This window comes from Filicampus tigris, chromosome 8 (assembly GCF_054856515.1).
Source record: "Filicampus tigris isolate MCC_2025a chromosome 8, RoL_Ftig_1.0, whole genome shotgun sequence".
NCBI classification, from domain to species: Eukaryota; Metazoa; Chordata; class Actinopteri; order Syngnathiformes; family Syngnathidae; genus Filicampus; species Filicampus tigris.
This window is the reverse complement of record NC_141224.1, coordinates 24280999-24306194: the sequence shown is the minus strand read 5'-3', so window position 1 is coordinate 24306194 and position 25196 is coordinate 24280999. Positions and strand designations below refer to the sequence as shown.

The following is a 25196-nucleotide window of genomic DNA, read 5'->3' as shown; positions in this document are numbered from 1 at the left end:
TCTGACAATCACAGTCCCCTCTCTGCTCTTCTCTTTCTCAATGTACTTATTTCCTCCGCCAAGCACAATGACAAGCGAAGGATTTGATCAGATTTTCTTGGATTGTTGTTTTTTGTTGAAACTGGAGAGAGGTGTCAAATGTGTCAAGCAAGAACCTATAACTAAAAAGGACATGAACATGCAGTGATTTATTTTCTGTTTTCGCTGTTTGAATTAAAAAGGAACCACTCTCCTTGCCACATACTGGATGACAAAGTCAGCAAAAAAGCCTGATTATGTCTTGGAAAGATATATTCTGACCGTTTACCATGTGTGTTAAAAGGAATTTTTTTTTCCCGTCCCCAATCTGCTCGGAAAACGGGCTGGGCCAACATGTGATGTGGAACATAACAATAGCCAATTAGGACATAAGCAATTGGTTGTTTACAGCACGTACATATTGTAAGAACATTCACTTTCTGTCATTATGTGTGGGGTCTCTTACGTTTTAAAAAAATGTGTTAAGATGTTAAAGTCCATGTAAAGTGAAAATAAATGACTACATACATTTCACAAACCAAAGCACAGAGAGTTGATACCGACCAGAGATGGGGGACTTGAGTCATATGATTTGGACTCGACTTGAGCTGCTAACTTTATGACTTGCGACTTGTTTGCAAAAACTTGACAGATTCGACTTGACTTTCACTTGGCATTCCTGAAACCGGTAACCTAACTTGACTTTGGCTTGAACTCAATGACTTGATAAGTCATTCTGTTTTCATTTATAACCCTTTTTTAGACATTATTTTGAAATGCTACCACAAAAAAAGCTATTGCAGTTTAAGCACAGAAATGTATACATAAATTGAACTTTGTGTTGCTTTTCTGGGCGTCAGCCTGACGGCCATATTTGATGTGGCAGCACCCACGTAAACTAAAGCACATCAACTTGACTGAACTTTATAAAGCGACAACCTACAAAGTGCACAAAGTTACTGTCTCTCATTCACTTATTTACACACTCCTACAGATATGGGAAATAGATTGACACCAAAAAACAACATGTATATGCAGTTTCTAAATCTGATTACTACAATGCGCGTTTACTCCCATATGCAGTATATAGCGTCAATATTTATCATCACAGTAACAGTGTTAAATACATTTGTAGCTGTAAACACTCAAGAGAATTGTGAAAAAAAAGTCTTCTAAATAAGTATACACAAATGAATTTTATTCTCTTAAATTGTTCAAATTGTAGAGATGTAACTTTACTTTTTCTGTTTACATTTAATTTTCAGTGCTATAAATTACTTTTACTATTACTTTTTTCAGTGTTGTGAAGTGAATAAAAAAAATATATCATCCAATATCTGTTGAGGCTAAGCAAGATTGTATGAGTTGACTTATGACGTGCTTAACCCATTAAGGCCGGACCACTAGAGCCAGGAGCGCTGTTGTGTCTTTCTACCTTTAAAGCTGAGAGAGCGTATACATAATTTTCTGTTTTTAATCCAATTCTCGGTTTCTTAGTCAATGAAATGCATGAGAATATACACGTGACGGCCTCGAGAGCCCTGTAGGATGTCCCTGAATTTTTTTTTTGAGCATAATAGAGGATGCAGACATTCGCGGGAGCTCTGAAATAAGTAACGGCAGTGAAACAGATGACACGCTTGTTGACCGTGAACCAGTGGAACCAGTCGAACGTGATTTACTGTACAGAGAGTCCTCATTTTACGAACTAGTTCTGTTCCTACGCTGGCGATGTAACCTGAATTTCGGCGTATGTCGGATTTCACCGTTAAAGTCAAAATTTACGTTCAAATACTTTGTATAAAAAAACGAAAATAAATTAAAATAAAAACATAAGATACTGTACTTAGCATTAAAAACAGTACATAATAAACTCCGACCCGTGTGAAAGCCACATGTCTAAGCTCTCAAATTCTTTTGGAATTATGTTTCTAGCGGCTACAGGGGCTGTGATATCAATTATTGTCCATCCATCCATTATCTGTACCGCTTCTCCTCACAAGGGTCGCGGGGCGTGCTGGAGCCTATCCCAGCTGTCTTTGGGCAGTAGGCGGGGGACACCCTGAATTGGTTGCCAGCCAATCGCAGGGCACACAGAGACAAACACAGAGACACTCACAATCACACCTAGGGGCAATTTCGAGTATCCAATCAACTTACCATGCATGTTTTTGGAATGTGGGAGGAAACCGGAGTACCCGGAGAAAACCCACGCAGGCACGGGGAGAACATGCAAACTCCACACAGGGAGGCCGGAGCCGGGATCGAACCCACGACCTCTGAACTGTGAGGCGGACGTGCTAACCAGTCGGCCACCGTGCCGCCATCAATTATTGTGTAGGTGTTAAATTTCTGGGAGAACCTCAGGGTTAAGAGGGTGATACGATAGTGGCCCTTAGGTTTTGGGGGGATGTTGAGCCAGGCGCTTTAGGCCTTAATGGGTTAAACTGTGCAATGACTTGACTCGACTTGCTTGAAATTTGGTGGTGTTTCGACTTGACTGGCTTGATTTTTTTTTCCCACATAAATTCAGACTTGAAGGTTATGACTTGAGACTTCCTTGTGACTTGCACATATGTGACTTACTCCCACCCCTGATAGCAACACTTCCAAATTGAATGTTTGAAAAAAAACAAGTCTATAAGTGTGTTTTGCCATATCACAAAGAATCAAGCTAGTGAGTCCACTCTCAAACCATGTGGGCACATCACTTTTCACGTTTAATTGTCAACTGTAAATCAAAACCACTTCTTTGACCTGAAAATGCTACTTTCTCAGTGTCATGCGTAGGCTCACAATAACCAACAAGGCACTCTAAATGTAGCCACTCCAGCCCAAAACCCAGGTCAATACACTTGTTGTCCAAGTCAGATGTTTCTTTTCCCCTCGCTCTTCTTCTTCTTCTTCTTCTTCTTCTTCTTCTTCTTCTTTCACACTCACGGGCGACAACAAGGCACTCTAAAGCTGCCACGCCAATGAACTATCCTAGCTAGCTCGCTAACTGCAAGTCACAATTGTGTTGGACAATTGCTGATGTGAACATAGGCACTCAAGTTCTTATATGGTGCAGGAGGGGCGACTAACGCCGAACTCCAAAGTGTGCCATTTTAGCCACTTTTAAGAAAACTAAAGCTATATCCCCACAACTATCGTGACATGCTTTTTTTGGGCCAATTAAGTTCAAATGGAAGTCCGCCCCAACCCCCATACCATAAACCAGACTAGAATAATAGAACGGCCAAATTATCACTCTGCACTTGGTATATTATCACTCTACTGACTACTATTCAACTTCCTACCCTACCTCTACCCTACCTCATCATCTCTTTTTTCTCCACTTCAGATTCAGTCTTTCCTCCCTGTTTGTGGTCACTCACACTTAATCGAGCTCCATCCATCTGTTTCTCTTCATTCGTTTAGCCAGGTCTGCTTTTGATTAAGATTACATCAGGCTTTGACCTATTAGTGTGTTGTGATCCTTTTGAAGTCATTCTGTGGTTACAGGTTAAGCTCAAAGCTTCATGCAATGCTGTACTCTGAGGAGGGAAAATGCAGTAGGTTCTTAAAATGTTCAATCCTAGAACAAAATGACTTTTTTCCCCCTTTGGGGACCCAGTAACATTAAATCATACAAACGTTTCTGTCATGTGGAGTCTCACAAGAAGAGTGGCTGCCTGCGACCCATTTTGGGTCCCAACCCATAATCCAACCTAGCAATCTGTGAACTGGAATAAATTGTTCATTTAACCTCATATCCTGAGGATTTTTATTATTTTTCTAAGGTAACGTTCCCAACCAAAGAATTTCTGTTCCTTATTAGGGTAACATTTCAAAGTCAAGCTCAGCTCTCATTCACTAAACATCATGCAGATGTCACTTACAAAGTACCACTATTTTAGGACCCAAACGAGGAATGGATAAGCATTTATTTAATACCATTACCCTCATTAAAACACTAATATGGTATAATGCACACATCAAACAAAGGGCTTCCATTTCCAGATGTTGATCGCAATATAATTTCTAAATAAAATTCAGTCCAGCTTTCTATGCAGCTTGAATGGATTGAATGTTGAACCGATCGCTGTTTGGGTTAATGATGGACTTAGAGAGGCCAATCATGACGCTAAGATGACATCTATTGGCCACGATTTAGCAGAGCTGGATGTTAAAGTCATTTAGACTCATCAGACTAAGTGGACACGGTTGACTGAAAGGTCTTTCCACCTCCTCACGTCTGCTTTGGGATAGATTTCTCCAAATTTAGCAAGGGGATGAGAGGACTCATCAGACGCTTGCTTGGAGTGTTTATATTAAAGGAACAATATGTATGAATATGACCTTCAATTTAAAGAAATGTTGAAAAAGATGCATGTTGTATTTGCGCGAGCATTTGTGCAGTGCTTGTCCAAACTTTGACGCTCTCTAAAATGAGCAGCTCATGCATAGTTTGCATTTCTTTCATGTTTATCACACGCTGAAGATTCATTGGCTTGGATTTTTTTTTTAATCTGTAATGAAAAGGTCAAAACTGTGGGGGAAAATATGGTCAGAGCTTCATTTAAGATTGAACATCTATTAGTAGATCTTTTAAAATATTTATGGCTGTTTTGTTTTTTAAATAACACTTTATCTTGAATAGGTCATATAATTAAAAGATCAGCTTTTATTGTTTGCAATTTGCACTTTTTATCTATGTAAAATGGCAATCATTATGAACAACTATTGTGTGAGTACTTTTCTCAAAGGAGTCTTGAGAATTTAAACTGAATTTCTGCGTGTTAAGCTTTTTTTTTTTCCAATTCTATTGTGTAAAATATTAAATATTTCCCTGTGGAGCCAATTGGAAAAGGTGCAAAATAGAGCTTAATGTAGAGCGAACTTTTGATTTGTGTCTATATCAGATGGCCAGAAACACCACTTCAGCTGGATGCTAATGTTACTCTGTGGATGCGTTAAAGTGAATAAAAGCTGATAATATGTCAAAGTTAATAGCCTGCCGTGCAGCTCCAAGAAAACCAACCCATGCAGATAGAAAACTTAATCCCTGATTTACACTCGGGGCTTCCTCAACAGTCAGGGGGGTTAAAAACAAAAGAAATGCTTTGACACATAACAGATGACAGCTCAGAAAGTTGGCTGTGTACAGTAACTCCAACAAAAATGGTATTCAGTACTTAACAACATACGGTAACTGCATGCGTCTTTATCTTAAAGATCATTTTCAAATAGTAGAGATATGTACAGTCACAGAGAAGCTATTTTATGAGAGAAATTCAGTGGACGGCATTCTTCCACAGGACAATCACCTCTTCAAGTCTTAAAAAGTTCATGTTATGAATGAATGGTAAAAAGAAACAAAACTAGTTCAGGTCCTTTAGTTCGCTTATAGTCTTTCACAACCAGTTTAACACCAGTGTACTTTGCCTCAAGTATTAAAAATCACTTTTAATGCACTCTTTTATACCCTTGAAAATGAATAACCCCCCCAAAACTACAAAAGTAATGGGATAGCAAATTGTCTTTATCCTCCTCTCCCTCCCTCTGCGCCCTCCTCCCCTCCTTCTCTCCTCTTCCTCAAACGATTCACATCATCAAGCTACTCTCATTGCTCTGAAAATATCCCCATCTCTGTTCAAGTTGAATAGAGCTGAATGAAGATATTGTACTTTAAGGGGTGAGTGATTTTTAATCTGAAACTTGCATGACGCAGTTTATTGTGGTGTTTTCTGCTGTTTCATCTTTTGATGTGTTTTCTTCTTCTGTGACATTACAGAGTCCGCGGAGATGTTGGCAGGTGCATTACTTCTGGGCACAATCCTTGCAACTTTACCAAGTAGGTGAAAATATCCGTAATATATCAGATTTCAGAACTTAATTAGTAATGATGACATTATGATTTCATTTGGAGGGGGCATCATGTCTGGGGATGTGAGGTGTGTTTTGATTGACAGATATTAAATTCTATATGTGTGCATTGAAATGATGTAATAAACCATTTGGCCTTGGCCTTGTACAACACAGTTAATCAGAAATGAAGCAATAATTGAAGTTTGACATATAGGTTTAGTATTGACTTGCAGCCAGGTGCCCTTGCCTTTACACTCAGGTTATTTATAAGTATTGATTGCCTCTTTGTGCAAGCTAGTCACCCCTGCAGGCTGCAAGCAGCACAGAATGTCACCATGAATCTCAATGCTTCTATTTGATTTGATGCTGTTTGACACTTTTTTTCCTCCAAGGAGACATATTTTCACTTGTGTGTTTTGGAATGGAGTACACTGTTTCGTCTTGAAGTATGTATTCCAAACCAGAAAGCTCCCAAAGCCCATTTCTCATGTGAAGAAAAAAAATGTGTCCACTCTTATATTGTCATCCTTGAAGAAGACAAGAACAGGCAATGACAATAGTGGGTTATGATCTTCTTTATTACTCTCCTTGGTGTGTCAGCTGGCATGATGCTTTTTAAAAGGCAATTTCTGAATGATGTTTGTTCTTGTTAATGCATGTGCATGAATTAATAGTGACTTTTCTATACGCAATACATTTATCCATTTTCTATAGCACATGTATGTCCTTGTTCAGGTTATGCCAGCTGATAGAGCATTAGTAAAAGGCCAAATCTATTGGTGACCTTGTGCACAGCAATTATTATGATTGCGCATGCTGATGTTGACAAAGTGCATGATTGTGCTGCAGGGGGCCAAAGCAGGTGGAGTGTGTCCTTTTCCCGAAGAGAGATCTGTGTGTGGGCAGGGACAACTGTCACACTGCCCTGTCGCTATGACTATCCATCAGGTATCTCAGCAATTGTTTTCATATTATCACCTTGCTGGACTCGACATGGATAAATTAGCTATAGTGAACCAGCTATGTTATTGGGTGTTTTTGTTTTTTGTTTTTACAGCATATCTGTGCAATCTCTGATTGTTTGGGTGGTTTCTTAAAAATCAAATTAGTGGTAACAGTTGAAGTCAGTGAGGCCTGTTTTTTTTTTTTTAAGAGAACATTTTACTGATGTAGGATTGCAACATTTTCAAATAGGACAAAAAAATGTCGGGCTTTTTAGATTACAAACTCCCCCTTGTCAAGGATCTGGGCATGTGGAGGGTCCAATTGCATAGACTGTAGACAACTTGGGAAATACAATGGTGAGTTTATTGAGTCAAAGATAGTGAACGTTCAGTTGTGCAAGGTTGAATTGTCCAGTTGCAGTATGGAGAGTGAATCCAGGAGTTGGTGGAGTTCACAGCACGGGGTTGGCAGGCAGGGTGCAAGGTAATCGGAAAATTCATAAACAAAGCAGGGTCCAAAAGTCTGGAATTAGGCTACTTGCTCAAGATAATGACTGGATGCACAAACTCTAATTTGAGAGTTGATCTGGCGATGTTTGGGACCAGCTGACATATGCCGCTGCTGATTGCTTGCACCTGGTGCAAGCACCTGGTCCCAGTGCCAATCGTCATCAATCGGATTTCATATGTAAATTCACAGAGAGGGCTCAGCTTTAGAAAACAGGCGAGCTGTGATTGGTCGTTCCCTGAGCCCTGGGTAGTTGTGATGTCATTTTCAGTCGACAGAAATGACAAAATGGCCGCCCCCTGAGATGGCTAAAAAGGGGTTGATTTTGCTGCTTAACTCATATTCCACAAACGCACTATTAATCAGAATGCCGTGTTTCAACTCGTAGGCCTGCTGGGCACATATTCTTGGAAAAAATGTGTTTGAGTTTGAGATTTCCACTTTAAGAACACTCTCGTGTAACTGAGGTGACCAAAATTGGGCAGCTCTTGTATTGGGTATCATTATGTTGTACAAGTGGTAAGGATGTTGTGGCATCTCAGAGCATCTTAAAGTCTTTATCATTTCTGTACATCGTCATTGCGCACCTTCTCCTGAAGCTCTATATTACACTTGATTGATTTTGTCTTTTTTTTTCATCACCTTGATAGGTCACACAGTGAAGCAGGTTATGTGGTTTCGTGTATCAGCAGATGGTCGAAGGGAGTTCACCCATCACACGGACCCAAAGCAAATCAGCCTGTCTTATCGCGGACGCACACGGTAAGGGCATTTGAAAGCAGAGGTGCTATATTAGCAAAAGTATTAACACGCACTTGTTAACTAATGAATCAGATAAGGGTTTGGGCCATACCACTTAGTTGCTCACAAATCTTCATTCTTAGAACTTGCCAAGACAATATTTTGTGGGCTGGATGCTTAACTTTGTTGAACCCTTTGGGGAAGGTTAATAAAGGCATTGTTAGAGTTGGGTATGGAAGAACTTGATACTGACATTATCAAACACCTTTTCTAATAGCAAAAAGAGATTATGAGTCACACCTTCACACACACTCTGAAATCATGTAAAGTTTTCTGCAAAGTAAGACAGAGGAAGCAGTCGTGTCCTTTTTTTTAAAAACTGCTTTTCTTGTTCAGGGTCACAATTCAGATGGTGCCTAATAGGGATAGACAGGTTATCGGCTCCAATATTCAGTATTTTGACGAATATGTGCCTTTTTTTAAAATCTGATGGCCGACAATAAATCAATTTAAAACTGTGTTAACGTCAAGGAGCTATATATTTAATTTTTCGGCTAACTTTAAAAGAGATTCTATTGACCCTGGGAAAATGCTGCACTTTTTGTTTGAAATCAACACAAAGATAAGTGAAATGTTTAAATTTCTGTAATTTTTTCATTTTTGAGGACTTTACTTACTGTAGAAAACTATATGGAGCTATTGTTTGCGTTTTCATTTAAATTTTGAAGACATGCTGATGATCCTGAGACCTCCCTTTTTGTTAGAATTTTACAGCAAACATGTATATTGGCAAACATTTGTAATATTGATATTAAATCAACATTATGCAAATCTGAATAATTGTTCAATAAACATGCTTAAAGATGTTTCAACAAAGATAAGAGTTTTCTTTTTTTTTTTAGAATTTGACGCCAATATTTGCCTTTTTGCTGAAAATGAATATCGGCTCCTTAATCTACAGTCTGAATGTTTAACACATTTACTCTGCATTGCAGCTACATCGGCGGAAGCTACTCAAGCTGTTCAGTCCAAATTCGTGCTGTCAAGCTGAGCGATGCAGGCCAGTACCACTTCAGGTTCGAAACAGACCAACCACTGGGAAGATGGACCTCTCCAGACACCATCACTCTAGACGTAACAGGTTGTTTTTTTTGCCAGCTAAAAGTGCTGAATCAGCTGTGACGGATACTACGGATGAAATTCAAGAAGTCTGTCCGAGCAGCGCTTTTCTCGCCAGACGTTCACTGTGGCTTTGTGTGAATGTGTGCATGTGTTAGACCTCCAGGTCCAGCTGCATCCAAGCAGGCCAGCCAACATGTTTGGCTTTGCGGAGACTGTATTTGTAGGCTGCCAGGCCACAGGATGTGCTGCCCCAGGAAGGAGCCTCGCATTGTACAGGTGAATGTGTGCGAGTGTGCAACTAGCTCATCAAATGTGGTTATCAAAAGCTGGGGGAAAAAACAAAACAATTCAAAGCATCTCATGACATGCTTTGAACACAGGAATGGTCTAAACCTGGGTTCCTATGACAAATGGATGATTATCAAACGCTTCGACCGAGTGCACGTTGGAGTGTATATCTGTCGACCAATCCCGCCACAGAATGTGCAGTCCCCTCCCCTCTCTCTGGATCTCGGTCGTAAGTAATTGCAGACAAAAGTTCACACCACACCAACTTTCTTTTTGCTTGCTTGTTGTATAACTTGACTGTGAAACTTTGGTGTGATGTTTGTTTTCTTTTATTTGCAGGTTTGCATGATTACACATCATGCCTTTATTGGATGTAAACATCTTTGTTATGACATTTTTGTTGTTGTTGTTTTAGGTTGTGTGCTAGAGAGAGGCGTGATCCAAGTTGAGGCCTTGGAGAATCTGATTTTAAGGAACTATTGTGGGGTTTTTTTACACCGAGTGCACTTTGGTGTTTCCAGAATGAACAAAACGTCACTATAAATCAATACAAATGTTGCATAACCCCATAAACCTAAAGCTTACAAAATATGTGAACGTTCGGTACTGCAAACGCAGTCATTCATTTTGAATATATTTGATAAAACGTGGTAGCGCGGTGACCTAGTGTTTGTTAATCAGCGTTATTTACAGACATGTTGTACAGGCTTGAACAAACAGTATACACAATATAGAGAAAAATGCTGACTGATCATGAACACATATACAGATTTTAGCAGTAACTAGGTTTGCATGTCTGCCTCACAGTTCTGAGGTTCTGGGTTTGAATCTCAGCTTCAGTCTTATCAGTTTGTATGTTCTTCTCAATGTGCGAAGGTTTTCTCTGGGTGGGCTAGCTTTCTCCCACATTTCAATGCTAGGTTAATTTAAGCCTAAATTATACACAGGTGTGAATGCGAGTGTTAATGGTTGTTTGTGTGATCGCCTTAAGTCAGTTGTGTTAGGCTGCAGCTCACCTGAAACACCTGCTATAAAAAAAACGAATGGATGACATTTTTTTTTATCATGTAACCACCTTCTTTTGTTTCTTTCCATCAGATGCTCCTCATTCTACCTCCATCCAAGTTTCTCCTTTAGGGGTGGTGTCAGAGGGTGGGTCGGTCACTCTGTCGTGCCGTAGTGAAGCAGCTCCGCCGGTAGAGAGCTTTGCCTGGTTCAAAGGTATTGCTGATGCTGTAGAACTGCACTGCATCACGGAGAGAGCTGTTCCTGTTGCAGTTCACCTTGTCATGAACAGTAACCAAAATGTTAAAAACACCTCTCAAAATAAGGGTCACTGATAGTGTAGTGGTACACACGCCAGAGTTGTGTGCGGGCAGCGTGGGATCGATTCCCGCTCAGTGGCGGTGTCTGTGTGTGCCCTGCGACTGGCTGGCGACCAGTTCGGGGTGTAGTCTGCCTTCACCCGTTGACGGCTGGGATAGGCTCCAGCAACTCCCCGCGTCCCTGTATAGGATAAGCGGTTTGGAAGATGACACATGATGACCTCTCAAAATAATTTTGTTGAATTGTCTAACCCACTGTGAACTAAAACAACAATAAGGGAAAGAAAGGAAGAACCTCTCATTCCTTCTTTTACAGTGTCAGTCAAAACTTCAAAAGATGTATTTTTGATACAGCAAATGATGTATGATGTGTCTAACATGGGCGTTTCCTCCACAGACATGGAGACTGGCAGCATCACAGACAATTTTGGGCCTCAACTCCACCTTTCTCGCCTCAAATATACAGACGGGGGAGAGTATTTCTGCGTGGCGCGGAACTCCCTCGGAACCGAACGGTCCAAACCGTTTCTTCTCAACGTGACATGTACATGCTCACTTTATTCATCACCAAGTATTGGGAGCATGGCAGTCATTGTCTCAATGTTTAAACAACTCAAAGAAATGTTTACTTTAGAAGACTAAATTACGATAGTATGTTTATACAAATCAGGTTTTTGTTGTTGTTGACTTGTACATTAACCCTGCTAATAAGAAATTGTAAAGTACCAAGTCAATCCAAAGGCCAACAAAATTCAATGCCATCACCGGCATAAAGGAGTTGGGCTTCTAAAGCTACAAGATGTAGCTCCAATGTCAGTCAGAGGTTTAACATACACTCATTATGGACATGAATATCAAATTCATTTTGGAATTGTAATTATCTATTTGAGTCATTCTTTTGGGGAGTGATTCATGAGAAGATTAAAAAAAAGAAAAAAAGAATTTGAAATACTGGATTTTCTCTACTCTACACATGGCCAAAAACTATACATTCATATGTCTATATTACATTTTTGCTGAACCAACCACAAAGTGGGCAAATACTTGAATAATGAGCACTAGTGTATCTACGTCACAACGACACCTAAATCTGATTGGCTCGCTTTGCTTCCTTTTGCATTTCAAACCGCAATTGTATACAATCCACAGACCGCATAGATGTTGAATTTTAACCCAGACACAAGACTGATGACCTGTTATGCATAAAACAGTGGGGAAAATGCATTTTGATGGCATTGGACCTAGTCCCTATTAGTGTAGTGGTACACACGCCTGAGTTGTGTGAGGGCAGCGTGGGATCGATTCCCGGTCAGTGACAGTGCGCCCTGCGACTGGCTGGCGACCAGTTCGGGGTGTAGTCTGCCTTTGCCCATTGACGGCTGGGATAGGCTCCAGCAACTCCCCGCGACCCTGTATAGGATAAGCGGTTTGGAAGATGACATGACATGGCATTGGACCTTTAATATTTAAACCCCCTAACGGGAAAATTGTTTTTAAACGTTTTAGGGGAAAAAATCAATCAATAAAAATACACAACCGCATACTATATAACCTACATACAAATTCCCAAATTTTGCCATGATCTCATAATTTAGCTGAAGTACATCCTGGTAGGGGGCGGCACGGTGGTCGACTGGTTAGCACGTCCGCCTCACAGTTCAGAGGTCGTGGGTTCGATCCCGGCTCCGGCCTCCCTGTGTGGAGTTTGCATGTTCTCCCCGTGCCTGCATGGGTTTTCTCCGGGCACTCCGGTTTCCTCCCACATTCCAAAAACATGCATGGTAAGTTGATTGGATACTCTAAATTGCCCCTAGGTGTGATTGTGGGTGCGGATGTTTGTCTCTGTGTGCCCTGCGATTGGCTGGCAACCAGTTCAGGGTGTCCCCCGCCTACTGCCCAAAGACAGCTGGGATAGGCTCCAGCACGCCCCGCGACCCTTGTGAGGAGAAGCGGTACAGATAATGGATGGATGGACATCCTGGTAGTCCAACTGCGGTACATTTAGTTGATTGGACGTGACTTTGAAGGAACACACCTGACTGGATGAAGTTGCAATGTATGTTTGAGCACAATAACAAGAAGACACAGGAATTGTTTGTAGACCTCCAAGACAGCACTATCTCGAGGAACAGAGCTGGGGAAGAGTACTGAAAATGCATTGTTTTGAGCACAGTGGCCTCTATTATGTGCAAATGGAAGAGCTTCAGAGACTCCTCCTTAGAGCTGTCTGTCTGTCCATCTGTCTAATCTGAGCGATGGGGAGCCTTGGTTAGCGGGGTGACCAAGACTGACAACCAACTTGAGAGCAATCCACCAATTAGACCTATATTGTAGAGTCACCAGTTGGAAGCCACTCCTCACTAAAAGGCACCTGACAGCATGCCTGGAGTTGGACCAAAGACAGCCGAAGAGATCTCAAACCATGAGAGACTAAATTATTTGGTCTGATCAAACAAATATTGTACTCTTTGGCTTGAATATCACCCATCACGTTTGAATCAAACCAGAGATCACTCATGACATGACCATACCATCCATACAGTGAAGATTGGTGATGGCCACATCATGCTGTGAGTGAGGATGTTTATCATCAGCAGAAAAAAGGAGACAAGTCAGGATTGAGAGAAAGATGAATGCAAGAATGTACAGGGACATCTTGGATGAAAACCTGCTCCAGAGTGCTCTTGACTTCAGACTGGGGCGATGGTTAATTTTTCAGCAGGATAACAATTCTAAGCATACAGCTGAGACATACTGCCAAGACATCAAAGGAAGGGCTTCCGGTCAAATCTTTGAGTGTGGTTGAGTGGTCCAGCCAGAGCCCAGACTTAAATCATACTAGACAGCTCTGGATAAATCCGTAAATGGCTGTGCACAGTCACTCCCCACCAAGAGGTGCTGCAAACAGGAATGGTCAAAAATGTCCAAAGTGTGCCGAGCTTGTGGCCTCAAATTGGGGCTGTCATTGCTGCATCAGAGGTATATCAAGAAAATATTGGTTGGGATATAGAAAAAATCTTATCTTATCTATCCATCTATCCATCTATCCATCTGTCCATCTATCTATCTATCTATCTATCTATCTATCCATCTATCTATCTAATCTATCTATCCAGCTAGCTAGCTAGCTACCTTTATTTTTATGGCTAGTTTTGTAGCTAGCTAGCTAGCTATAAAACGTACTATAGGCTGGTTCAAAGTCACATAGTGTTCTTTGTCTCTTTTCAGTCCCACCCAAAAACACCCGTGTGCTGATAACACCGCCTGGTGACATTCGAGAAGGCTCCTATGTGAACCTCAGCTGTGTTAGCCGTGCCCACCCCCCTACCAGCAGGTGGTATTTCACTATCATTATCCACCAAATGCTCATTGTATTGCTGTCATTTGTTCTGTCTTTTATTGTGTCATTTGCATTTTAATGTCGTAGTTGTCAAGTCTTTGTTTTTTTGTCTTTAATTAGGGCTGAGTAATATGGATGAATTTAGATTGGGCATTTTTCAAATGTAAGGAGTTGAAATGAAAAGTAACTCTGGCTTTACCAATGAGTTATTGCTCAGTCCTACCAATGACTTTTATCGTGATCATCCTCATCCTCCTTTAGGCATGCTTGGTATCGCATCCTGGGAGACCAGGTGTTAGCAAAAGGAAGCGTCCAGAACTTGACGTTCCCCTCAGTGCGTGCTCACCACGCCGGTCAGTACTACTGCATGGCATGGAACCGATTAGGACACCAAGCCTCTCATACCACCGCTCTCACTGTGCTGTGTAAGTTGTGTTTATGGGTGTTGGATTGGAACCATGCTTGTTTACTGAGGGAACATCATTCAGAGACAAGCCTGGGAATTATGTGTCACCTGTCAGATTGTGTATGTGCCTCCTCTCCTCGATCAAAGTCTCTCGCTCCCTTTGTCTGTTCAACAGCCTCTTCTCACTGTCTGCTGGCATTGTTCAGTCCTCTACCTTCCCAAACAAACATTGTTTGGTTCTTTCTTTTTTTTTTAATCCACTTGATTTATTTGGGAAAATGGATGGATGTTAATATACCATAATGACAAGATTGTATGTCTGGAGTACAGGTAGTGAAAATTGTAAAACATTTAGAGCAGGGGTTTCAAAGTCTGGTCCTCGAGGGCCACTTTCTGCATGTTTTAGAAGTTTCCCACCTGCAACACACCTGATTGAAATGATCAGCTCATCACCAATTTCTGCAGATACACAAGAGGTAGAATTGGGATGTATGCAATTGGATATTCGTTGGATCCAGTTTAGTTTGTGGAGTTTGCATGTTCTCCATGTGCTTGTGTGGGTTTTCTGCAGATACTCCAGCTTCCTCCCATATTCCCAAAAAATGCCAACGCAAACAATTTTTTTTCAAGAATTTGTTCTATGCACGTCCACTAGCTAAAACAAGGCATTCTGATTAATATTGTGTTTGTGGAATATGAGTTAAGCAACACAATCCACCCATTTTTAGCCATCTCAGGGGGCGACCCTTTTGTCACTTCCATCGATTGAAAATGACATCACAATTGCTCAGGGCTCAGATAACGACCAATTATGGCTCAGCTTCAGAAAACAGGTGAGCTGTAAGATGACTATACTTGAGGATGATTGTTGATTGATGTGATATGTTCACAAATCGTACCTTGACAACGCAAAAAGTGGCAGAAACCTTTTTTATTTCTGAAACGGAATTTATCTTTATCCTCCACAGAAAATCTGTGCTGTTTAGCTGTAAATGTAATTGTGTCTTTGCATATCTAAACAAGTGTTCTTAAAATAAATAGTGGTAATCCCCATCACGCACGTCCCCCCACTTTTTCGACAGTCACATTTCCAACACCCCCACAACCTTTTCTAAATAGCAGTGCGGGCCATGTCAAATGTTATTTTTAGTACATGGCGCAGGCCGCTAAACAATGGTACGCAGGCCAAAGATTAAAATAAAAATTTCATCCATGCGTTAGACTGCACTTTGATAGATAAACTTGATCTGGGCATGAAAATAGAGCCCTGAATGTTTAAAGCAGGACAAAGCTAAGACAAGTTGTTAGTCAGTTTCGGCCCACAACAACTACAAATGGCTTTATTATGTCATGTCTACTTTCATGCAGACCCTCCCAAGAACACTTCAGTGCTGGCTCGTCCTTCCAGTGTGGTAGATGCTGGCCGGCCTTTGACTCTGACCTGCAGCAGTCAGGCCAACCCAGCAGTGGACAACTTCACTTGGCATCGTTTAACACACAACGGAGCATCAGTACAATGTTAGTGGCATTATAACAAAGAGTTTTCGTTCAAGTTAAACTAAAGTACAAGAACATGAAAAAAAAAAAGTGCTATTCATTCTGTCTCCCTCTCTGCATTCCCTAATGCAGCGTGGGGCAGCCGGACTGGTCCTGTGTTCACATTCTCAGAGGTCGGGCCTGGAGAAAGTGGCCAGTACTACTGTGAGGCTAGAAACCGCATCGGAGTCCACAGCTCTCCTGTCCTTACAGTGCAAGTCAGAGGTACAAAAGTAGTACAGTATTTGGGTTGAACACATGGCACCGCTTTGCATTAGGGGCACTGCCAGATGGTGTTTTCTTGTTTGTTTTATGTACAATACAGAATAGAATAAGCAGAGGTAGGCATTGTTCAAAATGTTGCCAGTCCGTCATTTGTCACCTGTCAGCGGCCTGGGTACTCGTCCGCCACAGTCAGTCCGTCATTTTTTTAAAGCCAAAGCAAACTGGAATCTTTCCATCGCGCTTCTGTCATCGCTTCCATCTGTAAATTTCACAGGTCCGCGAGTCCGACAGTTAGTTCCAGTTAGTCCCGTCAGTTAGTCCGTCAATCCGTACCTACACCCCCCCCCCAAAAAAAACGCGTCACAGTCCAACAGATGAAAAATCCAATGTGATTAAAATGCTAAATAGTCTATCAGTGTATCTGCTGTGCTTCATGCGGGTCTGCCCAAAGAGCTGTACATACACACACATATCCACTCAAATACATTTCACATACATTTATTTGACAATCTATTGAACTGTAAAAATAGTCAGCGGGAGTGGTTCATGGGCGGATTACATCTGACGGAATGCCCACCTCTGAGAATAAGCTTTATTGGTCCTGCAGTGATGAAGTTAGAGTTCTACAGCACTTAAGTAGACAATTAATAATATCCAACAATAAAAAAGTAGGGCAGTCTAGGTAACTGTATATGAATAATAATTAATTATGTATGCAGATGTGAAAGGCAAAGTGTACAACAGGGGTGTCAAACTCATTTTTGTCGCGGGTCACATCGTAGTCATGGTGTCCCTCGGAGGGCCGTTGCGACTGTGAACCCATGGAAATGAATGATTGCCTTATATTATCATATATACACAGAGGTGCACATAATTTTTTTCATGGGGTACTCACATGAGTACCAGGAGATTGCCTTTGGTACTCACTAGTGGTACAATGGATCACATAAGTCGCAGTTCGGATCGGTCACGGATTTTGAGTCACGTATCGGATCGTTTTTGGATCAGAAAAAAAAAGGATAAAAAGAATTTTGTCTTCATTTATTTTATAAGACTCTTTTTGCCTATAAAAAAAATAAAAAATCAACTCCTAATGTCTAAAATGGCCATTTAGGATTTAAGAACACAACTTAACGCAATATAAGACAGGATACACTCTTATTGGTACAGTGTATAAATTCCAAGGTATCCTGCCTGACATTTTGAGCTGAATGTTTTCTTAGAATTATTTATTGAGCAAAAGTCTTTTTATAAAATAAATGAAGACAAAGTTAGATTTTTTTTTTTTCATAATGATAAAAAACTTGAAATGCAATTTAAGGCACTTTCCTTTCAACATGGGCAGCGCATTACAAAGTAATCTAGGTCCAGAATACAGAAAGAAGTTTAAAAAAAAGTAAGTAAGCCAAGGAACAGCTGTTGGACTATCAGCTAATGATAATAGCTGCTAGCCAGCTACTAACGCCACAGACTTGTACCGTATCATACAATGACAGCGTAATTAACCAGCATGTTTGTTCACGTCCTAAATTAGGGACTGAATATGAATATATTTCATGACGGCATTGCATTAGTGTTGGTGTCACACGTGTCAACTGCCGTAACGAATTCGATATCGGAAATGGAAGTCATGTTAGCCGTCACCACGCGGACCAATTTCAAAGTAAAAGTCCACTAAGGCATTGGTATCAATGACTCAATGTACTTTATTTTGAAGTTAGCCTTTGTGGAGGCGGTGTGTTCATTGATTATGTTTGCAAAACGCTCTCGTACATGCGAGTTACGTGTTCTTTTGAGGTTTTTCAACTTCCTTTGCTGAATGCAGACTAATCACGTTGGCTTAATGTCAACGCACGCAGTTTTTTTCACCAACCATTCGATAGATTGTGCCCATCCTAAACTGTGATGCTTGATCCTTACCGATGACGGGTCAAAGATGATTCGTTGCAGTGCACCACTAGTGTGTACAGGTACGCAAATGTGCGTCGTGACGCAAATGGCGGTATGCATCAGTGCGCATGCGTACCTGCCTACCAGTTATGTGCACCCCTGCATATACACAACAAATTGATGAATAACTAGTTTTGAAATCAGAAGCCAGTAAATCATTTGTTCAACTCTTCAATTTATTTTAAAGGAGGGATTGGTAACACATGTTTGCAATATCTCATATGTAGTGTTAAAAGTGAAAACAGTTTGAAAGGAACATGTCAAATCAATACATATGATTTGCCTTCGCGGGCCACATAAAATGATATTGCGGCCCGGATGTGGCCTTCAGTTTGACACCTTTGGTGTACATGAATAAATACCTCATTGTGTCGCAATAAAAAATAAACAAATTAATTATATACAGTGTCAAAAAAAAACAATTCAGACTTAAATCAACAACAGCGAAACCAAGCAGAGGGTCGACAAATACGTGAATCAGAGCTGGGCACTTTACCCTTTTTTGCCGGTCCGTCCTCCATCCGTGACCTGGGTACCCTCCCGTCCTCATCCCTTATTCCCTTAGTCCTTATTCATAAAAACAATCGTCCTCCGATCCTGTCTGTTCTCGTCCTTTTACAACGCCTCCGTCCTCACATTCCGTCAATCCAACCCCCGCCGCCCCCCCAAAAAAACAAAAAAAAAACATTATTTAATAGCATTAGCTGGCCTATGCACATCCACTTAGCGGAGTATTTCCGTTGTTGAATTGAATTGTGGATTAAATTGTTTACAACTGTTCAACCAAGTTAGCATTTAGCTGCAACACAAAACGTTGTTTGCGTTTTAAAGCAACACATTTTCAGTTTTGATAAAAGAATTATTGCAAAATAACACAAGGTTATTTTAAGAGGAAACAAAGATTTCCACTTCCGGGTCATTTAATGAAAAGAACATGCATTGGTCTTTCTTTTTTAAAAGAACACAACACAACGCGTTCAGTCGGTACTTGACCCGGTTAGGGACGATTAGAGGGACGGACGAAATCCCACTTCCGCCCTTGCTTAGTCCATCCTTTTAAAAAAGACTTCTCATCCTCCGTCCACAAAATGTATATGTATATGCATGAGAAAGTGCACAAAAGTAGAACGAATAGGCAGTGGCGTTACAGTAAAGTACAGTACAGTACAGCAGTGATTCTCAACCAGCGTACTGTGGCACATTAGTGTCAGAAATCATCACGTGTGCCACGGGAAATTATCCAATGTCAATTGTTTTCACCCCAAAAAAATTTACGAATAAAAAATGGTTTTGTTAATTTATTTATGCCACGTATGTTACGTAACGGCGGCACGGTGGTCGACTGGTTAGTACGTCCGCCTCACAGTTCAGAGGTCGTGGGTTCGATCCTGGCTCCGGCCTCCTTGTGTGGAGTTTGCATGTTCTCCCCGTGCCTGCGTGGGTTTCCTCCGGGTACTCCGGTTTCCTCCCACATTCCAAAAACATGCATGGTAAGTTGATTGGACTGTCTAAATTGCCCCTAGGTGTGATTGTGAGTGCGGATGTTTGTCTCTGTGTGCCCTGCGATTGGCTGGCAACCAATTCAGGGTGTCCCCTGCCTACTGCCCAAAGACAGCTGGGATAGGCTCCAGCACGCCCGCGACCCTTGTGAGGATAAGCGGTATGGATAATGAATGAATGAATGTTACGTAACAGTAACAGGCAAAACAATCAAATGTTCTTCCACTAGATGACAAAAGCCTGACCGGTTTTCTGAAGCTAAGCAGTGATTGGTCATTACCTGAGCTCTGAGCAGTTGTGATGTCATTTTCAGTCGACAGAAGTGACAAAATAGCCGCCCCCTGAGATGGCTAAAAACGGGTGGATTAACTCTTATTCCACAAACGCAATATTAATCAGAATGCCCTGTTTAAATAACTAGTGGGCCTGCATAGACCATATTCTTGAAAAAAATTTATTTGGGTTGATTTCCCTTTAAGGAATTGGTACTACAACTTCTAAAGTCTTTTTAAATCCCAATATTTATACTTCTACCAGAGTGATGAACGTGAATACTTTTGGCACCTCTTTCAGCATCTGGGTCCAAATTCTGCTCCTCATGTGATAGCGACTGACATTTGCCTTTTTTACATGGGCCTTTGGGGTTATGATTGAGCCCTGTGAACAAAATGACGCAGCAAATGGATGATAATTACATATGGCTACATATGGTTACGGCAACGGTTTATTTGCTGGGTTTTTATAATATATTTCACATGATGCGTATTCAGCTATACATATTCATGTTGAAGCAACACATTACAGCAGAAACATTTATAAAGAGGTTATACTCAGTATAAAGACATGTTTTTGACAGCGGCATGGAAAGTAAGGAGGCTCCATGCTGTTAACTGTGAGACAAATTGTTGCAGCTGAATTTAGTGATGGTGTGAGTCATGTTCACTTCCAGTCTGGAAGCCATTGTACTTATCCCTGAATTGTGACACATTCCACAAACACTTTTAGACGGAAAACAAAATGACGGTGTCACCAAGACGTTCTGATCCACACAATAAATATAGAACAGAAATGAAAATATATTATGATTAATTTCATTGCATTTGAGAGGATGAGTGCAAGGAAAGCTTCCAATTCCTCTCTGGACTATGTTGCATCTGTTTCTGTGAGTCATAGTGAGTCATGTAAAGCCGTCGTACTTATGAGGGAGGAGGAAGAGGAGATGAGGTGTTGTGGAAAATGACTATATGAGGCTAGACAGCTGAAGAAGGGGAGCTGGCTTTGGAAATCACAACTGGAAACACGAGAATTCAGTCTAGACATTGGCAAAATGGCGCACAGCTCTTTTTCCATATCTCTCTCTTTCTATTTTGATGTCTGCTGAACTATTTCTACCACAGTTATTTTGCACCTTTTCTCTCCATCTCCATCCCCAGGACGACTAAAGGTTATTGCTTTGGCATCGGCAGTGGGCGTGTCTGCTGGTCTCATCACTCTGACAGTGGCCATTATGATTAGGTGACACTACCACCTTTACTAAAACTATTTGTATTCAAAGATATTTCATCATGGTGTGTGACAATTGCACCATTTTACCCGAACATTAGGAAACCTACCTAAATTAAAACATACACTGAAAAAAACTTGGAGTGGTTGATTTACTTGAAAAAACCTAGTAAAGATTTTTCACTCAAAAATCCCAAGTAAATTTTACAAGGAGAGCTTTTGAATAAATTTTACTTAGTTTATTTAGAAGAAAAAAAAGGTCACTCTGGGTTGAGCAACAAATTGGGAGACGGCCACTCTACCACCTAAGCCATGGCACTCCTATTTATGTTAATATATTATTGGTGTCTCCCACAAGGAGACCCAAAAAATGTGCTTTTGGAGATATGAGTATTGCGCCTGATACCAGCTATACTGTATGTCAAACCACAGTAGTAGCGGCATGATTCAGGTCGCAAAGTGGTCATCTTCCAATCTGAAGGTCATGGCTTCAACCCTTGAGTGACTCTATTTTTGTTTTTTTCTTGAAATAAGCTATAACTATATGAGTAGAATGTACTCATAAACTGTCCTTTACTTTGAATTTCTAAGTGAAACTTTACTAGGTTTATTCAAGTATATATCGCTCAAATTTTCAGCATATTGTATGTTCATTTATGTATCAATATGTGTTGTATGTTGTAAATTTGTAATTAAAAAACAGTGGTGGAAATTTGTACTTTGTTACTGTACTTAAAGTGGAGGTCAACCCCCAAAAATGTCTTTACAAAAATTTGTTCAACGAACCTCCACTAGTCAAAACATGGTATTCTGATTGATAGAGTGTTTGTGGAATATGAGTTAAGAAGTAAAATCCACCTGTTTTGGAAACATCTCTGGCGGCGGCCATTTTGTCGCTTCTGTCGACTGAAGATGACATCATAGTTTGCTCAGGGCTCGGGTAACGACTGATCATGCGTCAGCTTCAGAAAACACGTGAGCTGTGATTTTCAGTTGAGTGAAAGTGGCAAAATGGCCGCCTCCGGAGATGGCTAAAAACAGGTGGATTTTCTTGCTTAACTCGTATTCCACAAACGCAATATTAATCAGAATGCCGTGTTTAGTGGAGGCGCATAGAACACATTCGTGAAAAGAATTTTGGACGGGTTGACTTCCCTTTAAGTGACTTATCAGGTTTCTGTACGTTATGTATTTTTTGATGACTTTTTACTAATTCCCCCTACCTTAAAAAACAGATTCCTAATTTTTGTCAAAATATTTTAGTGACTTTTTTCAACCTCAGTAGATGATGACACCATGTCAAAAAGATGTAAATAGAAAAAGGTAGTCAATCCCGGTTGAGATCCTGATTTCTTGATTTCTTGCGGACACAACAGTGACATGTAGAAGCAATATATTCTTCCTTAAAGAGGGGAGGCAACTCAAAATTACTTTACGCTAATATGTTCTATGCAGCCTATGAGCCGTGATTGGTTGTTACTTGAGCGCTGAGCAACTGTTCAAAATGGCCGCTCCCTGGATTTTGTTGCTTAACCCTTCTGTGGTGTTTGTATTTTTGTTTCTCAGCCAGTGTTCATGGGTCTGGTGGACCCGCTTGAGTTTTGGGTTTTCAAAACAACACAATCAAATAATTTTCGGTTCAAATACTCAAGATGTACTCAGATGTTTACTACATGCCAATTTCAAGTCCTACGAACAGCAAACAGTGTTAATATTTGCCCTTTACCTTTGTTAGATCACATTTATGAATTAATGTGCTACTCTATCCATTGTTTTGTTTTTTTAAATAAAATGTGCAAAAAAAACAAGTAAATCCCATAACAGTGTGTTATAACCATGAGGAGAAGGTTTCAGATATGCCTTGTCATTTTTATTTTGATAAAAACTGAAAACGGCTCCCAGTGACCTAAACACCATACAGGACTTAACTCATATTCCACAAACACAATGTTAATCAGAATGCCGTGTTTAAGACTAGTGGAAGCACATACAACATATTATTGTAAATACTTTTTTTTTTACTTGACCTCCCCTTAAAGAGAATTGTTATGAGAATGATTTGTGGTGAAGGCATTGTCTTGTGACAGCCTAAAAAACACTAGCTTCTGGTATTCAAAATAATTTGTGTAATTTTGAAAAATACAAGTAAGGTGTATTTTTTCAGTTTATATCATTAGCTAGAAAAATTGTTACTCACGTCACATTCACAACTCAAAGCTGTGTGAACGCGTTGTTTTGATAGCGTGAAAGCTGCGCCAATGCTAGCTGGCTCTTAACAAGATGAGATATATAGCGTAATTTCTTCTTTTAGCATGAGCAAGTTAATAAAAGAGAAACTGTCCTTTGCGCTTACAGTTGAATACGTTGCAGGGACTGTAATTTTTTTTTTACATTTACTCAAGTATAGGTTTGACTCAGTTCTACTTTGTCTACTTCTACTTTTATCAGAGCCTTTTTACACAAGTATTTGCGCTTCTGCTTAAGTTTAAAGTGAGTACTTTTGCCATCTCTCTTAAATGACCAATTTCAATGTGTTGTAATTAACAACACCATACTTTTTATCGCTTTCTCTTCACACAAAGAGCTATAATGAACTGGAGTGCTGTTGGGTAAATTATAAGCAAATATTTCAAGCCTTCATTTGTAACATAGGGCTGAGTCTGTACTAATGACACTGTGTCATTAATCTAATATAATCATTTCAATCAAAACTTTGAATTGTTTGAAAAGCTACACTTTGGCTAGGTACACTAAGCTAGGTATTGGTATCTTCATGGGGGATGTGATTTAGTGATCTTTTGTTTATTGTTCACAGTAAGAACATGCACACAGTTGACATGGAATCAGTTGGAGCAGCAACCAAGGTATGGTCTTTTCTTTTGAATAAAATTTATGATAAATTGTACATGCAAACACCTTTTCAGAATACAATGATTTCACTTTACCTTTGCATCGTGTACCATGCCATTCGGGATCATTGCACGACTAGAATGTGTGTGTTTCAGCGGCCCTCAGTTACAGCTGACACCATGTTCTTTGAGATGGCCCAACCGATGATGCCAGTGAGAGAGACCTTAATGTCTGACATACCAGTAGGCGGAACTAATATACTAAAATCCTGCATCATAGAAAAGGCATTAAGGCACCCACTCTCTTGTGCAGGAGGAACCTGAAGACTTGAGTGACAGCTCCCATCCTGCAATTGTTCCTCTTCAGGATGCTCCTCCAATCACAGGAGCGGAAACATACAGCCCCGCCTCCAAATCCATTACAGTCCATTACTCCAGACTGCCAAGGTGTTAGCTCAACTAGCCTTATCTGATATGCTCCTCACATCTTTTCTATTTTTGCTGTCTTTCTTACTCCTTCATTTGTCAACTGAAGAACATGACTCCCACCCAAAGTGTTGACAGCAGAACTGTAGACACGTTTATATTTCAACGACCTCATCTCATTGTTCTCTGCTTTCTTTCTTCTTCTGTTGTTGAAAGGCAAAAGTGCAGCATGTGGTAATGATGATGGGATTCAGATGTGCTCATGAGCTCACATGGTTGCCTTTTGCTGCTGATGTTGATTCAGGGGAGAGCAAGTACGAGTCCAAGACCCGCCACTTGAGGGCGACAGGAAACCATAGGAGTCCACTTAAGTTGTTTACAGTCTTCTGCCACACCATTCTCACCACTGACCGGAGGAAAGCAGTTCAGCTCTAATGTACATTTTTGGGTAAACGGAAGTGCGGAGTTTAATGCGGTTTTGATGACAACATTAGGTTCACCTACACATCTACTTATCTCACAGATGAGTGTCAAAAATTGACAAATATACATGCAGTGTACTATTGTAAACGTGGTCTTTGTAAGAGCAATTGTTTTCTTTCAATTTATTTTTGCTTTATTGATTCTAGTTAGCATGTGCGCTTCACAGTGTGGAAGTTTGACTT

The 25196-nt window shown here is 40.5% G+C and overlaps 1 protein-coding gene across 1 annotated transcript; it reads left to right on the top strand.

The window, feature by feature from the left end:
• Positions 1 to 5642: 5642 nt before the first annotated feature.
• LOC147144131 (B-cell receptor CD22) lies at positions 5643 to 25144 on the top strand. Its single transcript, XM_086038362.1, is given in 18 exon segments — positions 5643 to 5695; positions 5795 to 5854; positions 6718 to 6816; positions 7971 to 8082; positions 9057 to 9202; positions 9339 to 9459; positions 9564 to 9700; positions 10570 to 10692; positions 11194 to 11340; positions 14025 to 14130; positions 14398 to 14561; positions 15911 to 16060; positions 16172 to 16303; positions 21187 to 21268; positions 24072 to 24120; positions 24262 to 24348; positions 24386 to 24552; positions 24836 to 25144. Coding segments are annotated over 17 exon segments (1977 nt in total). The 5' UTR covers positions 5643 to 5695; positions 5795 to 5805; the 3' UTR covers positions 24942 to 25144.
• Positions 25145 to 25196: the final 52 nt, after the last annotated feature.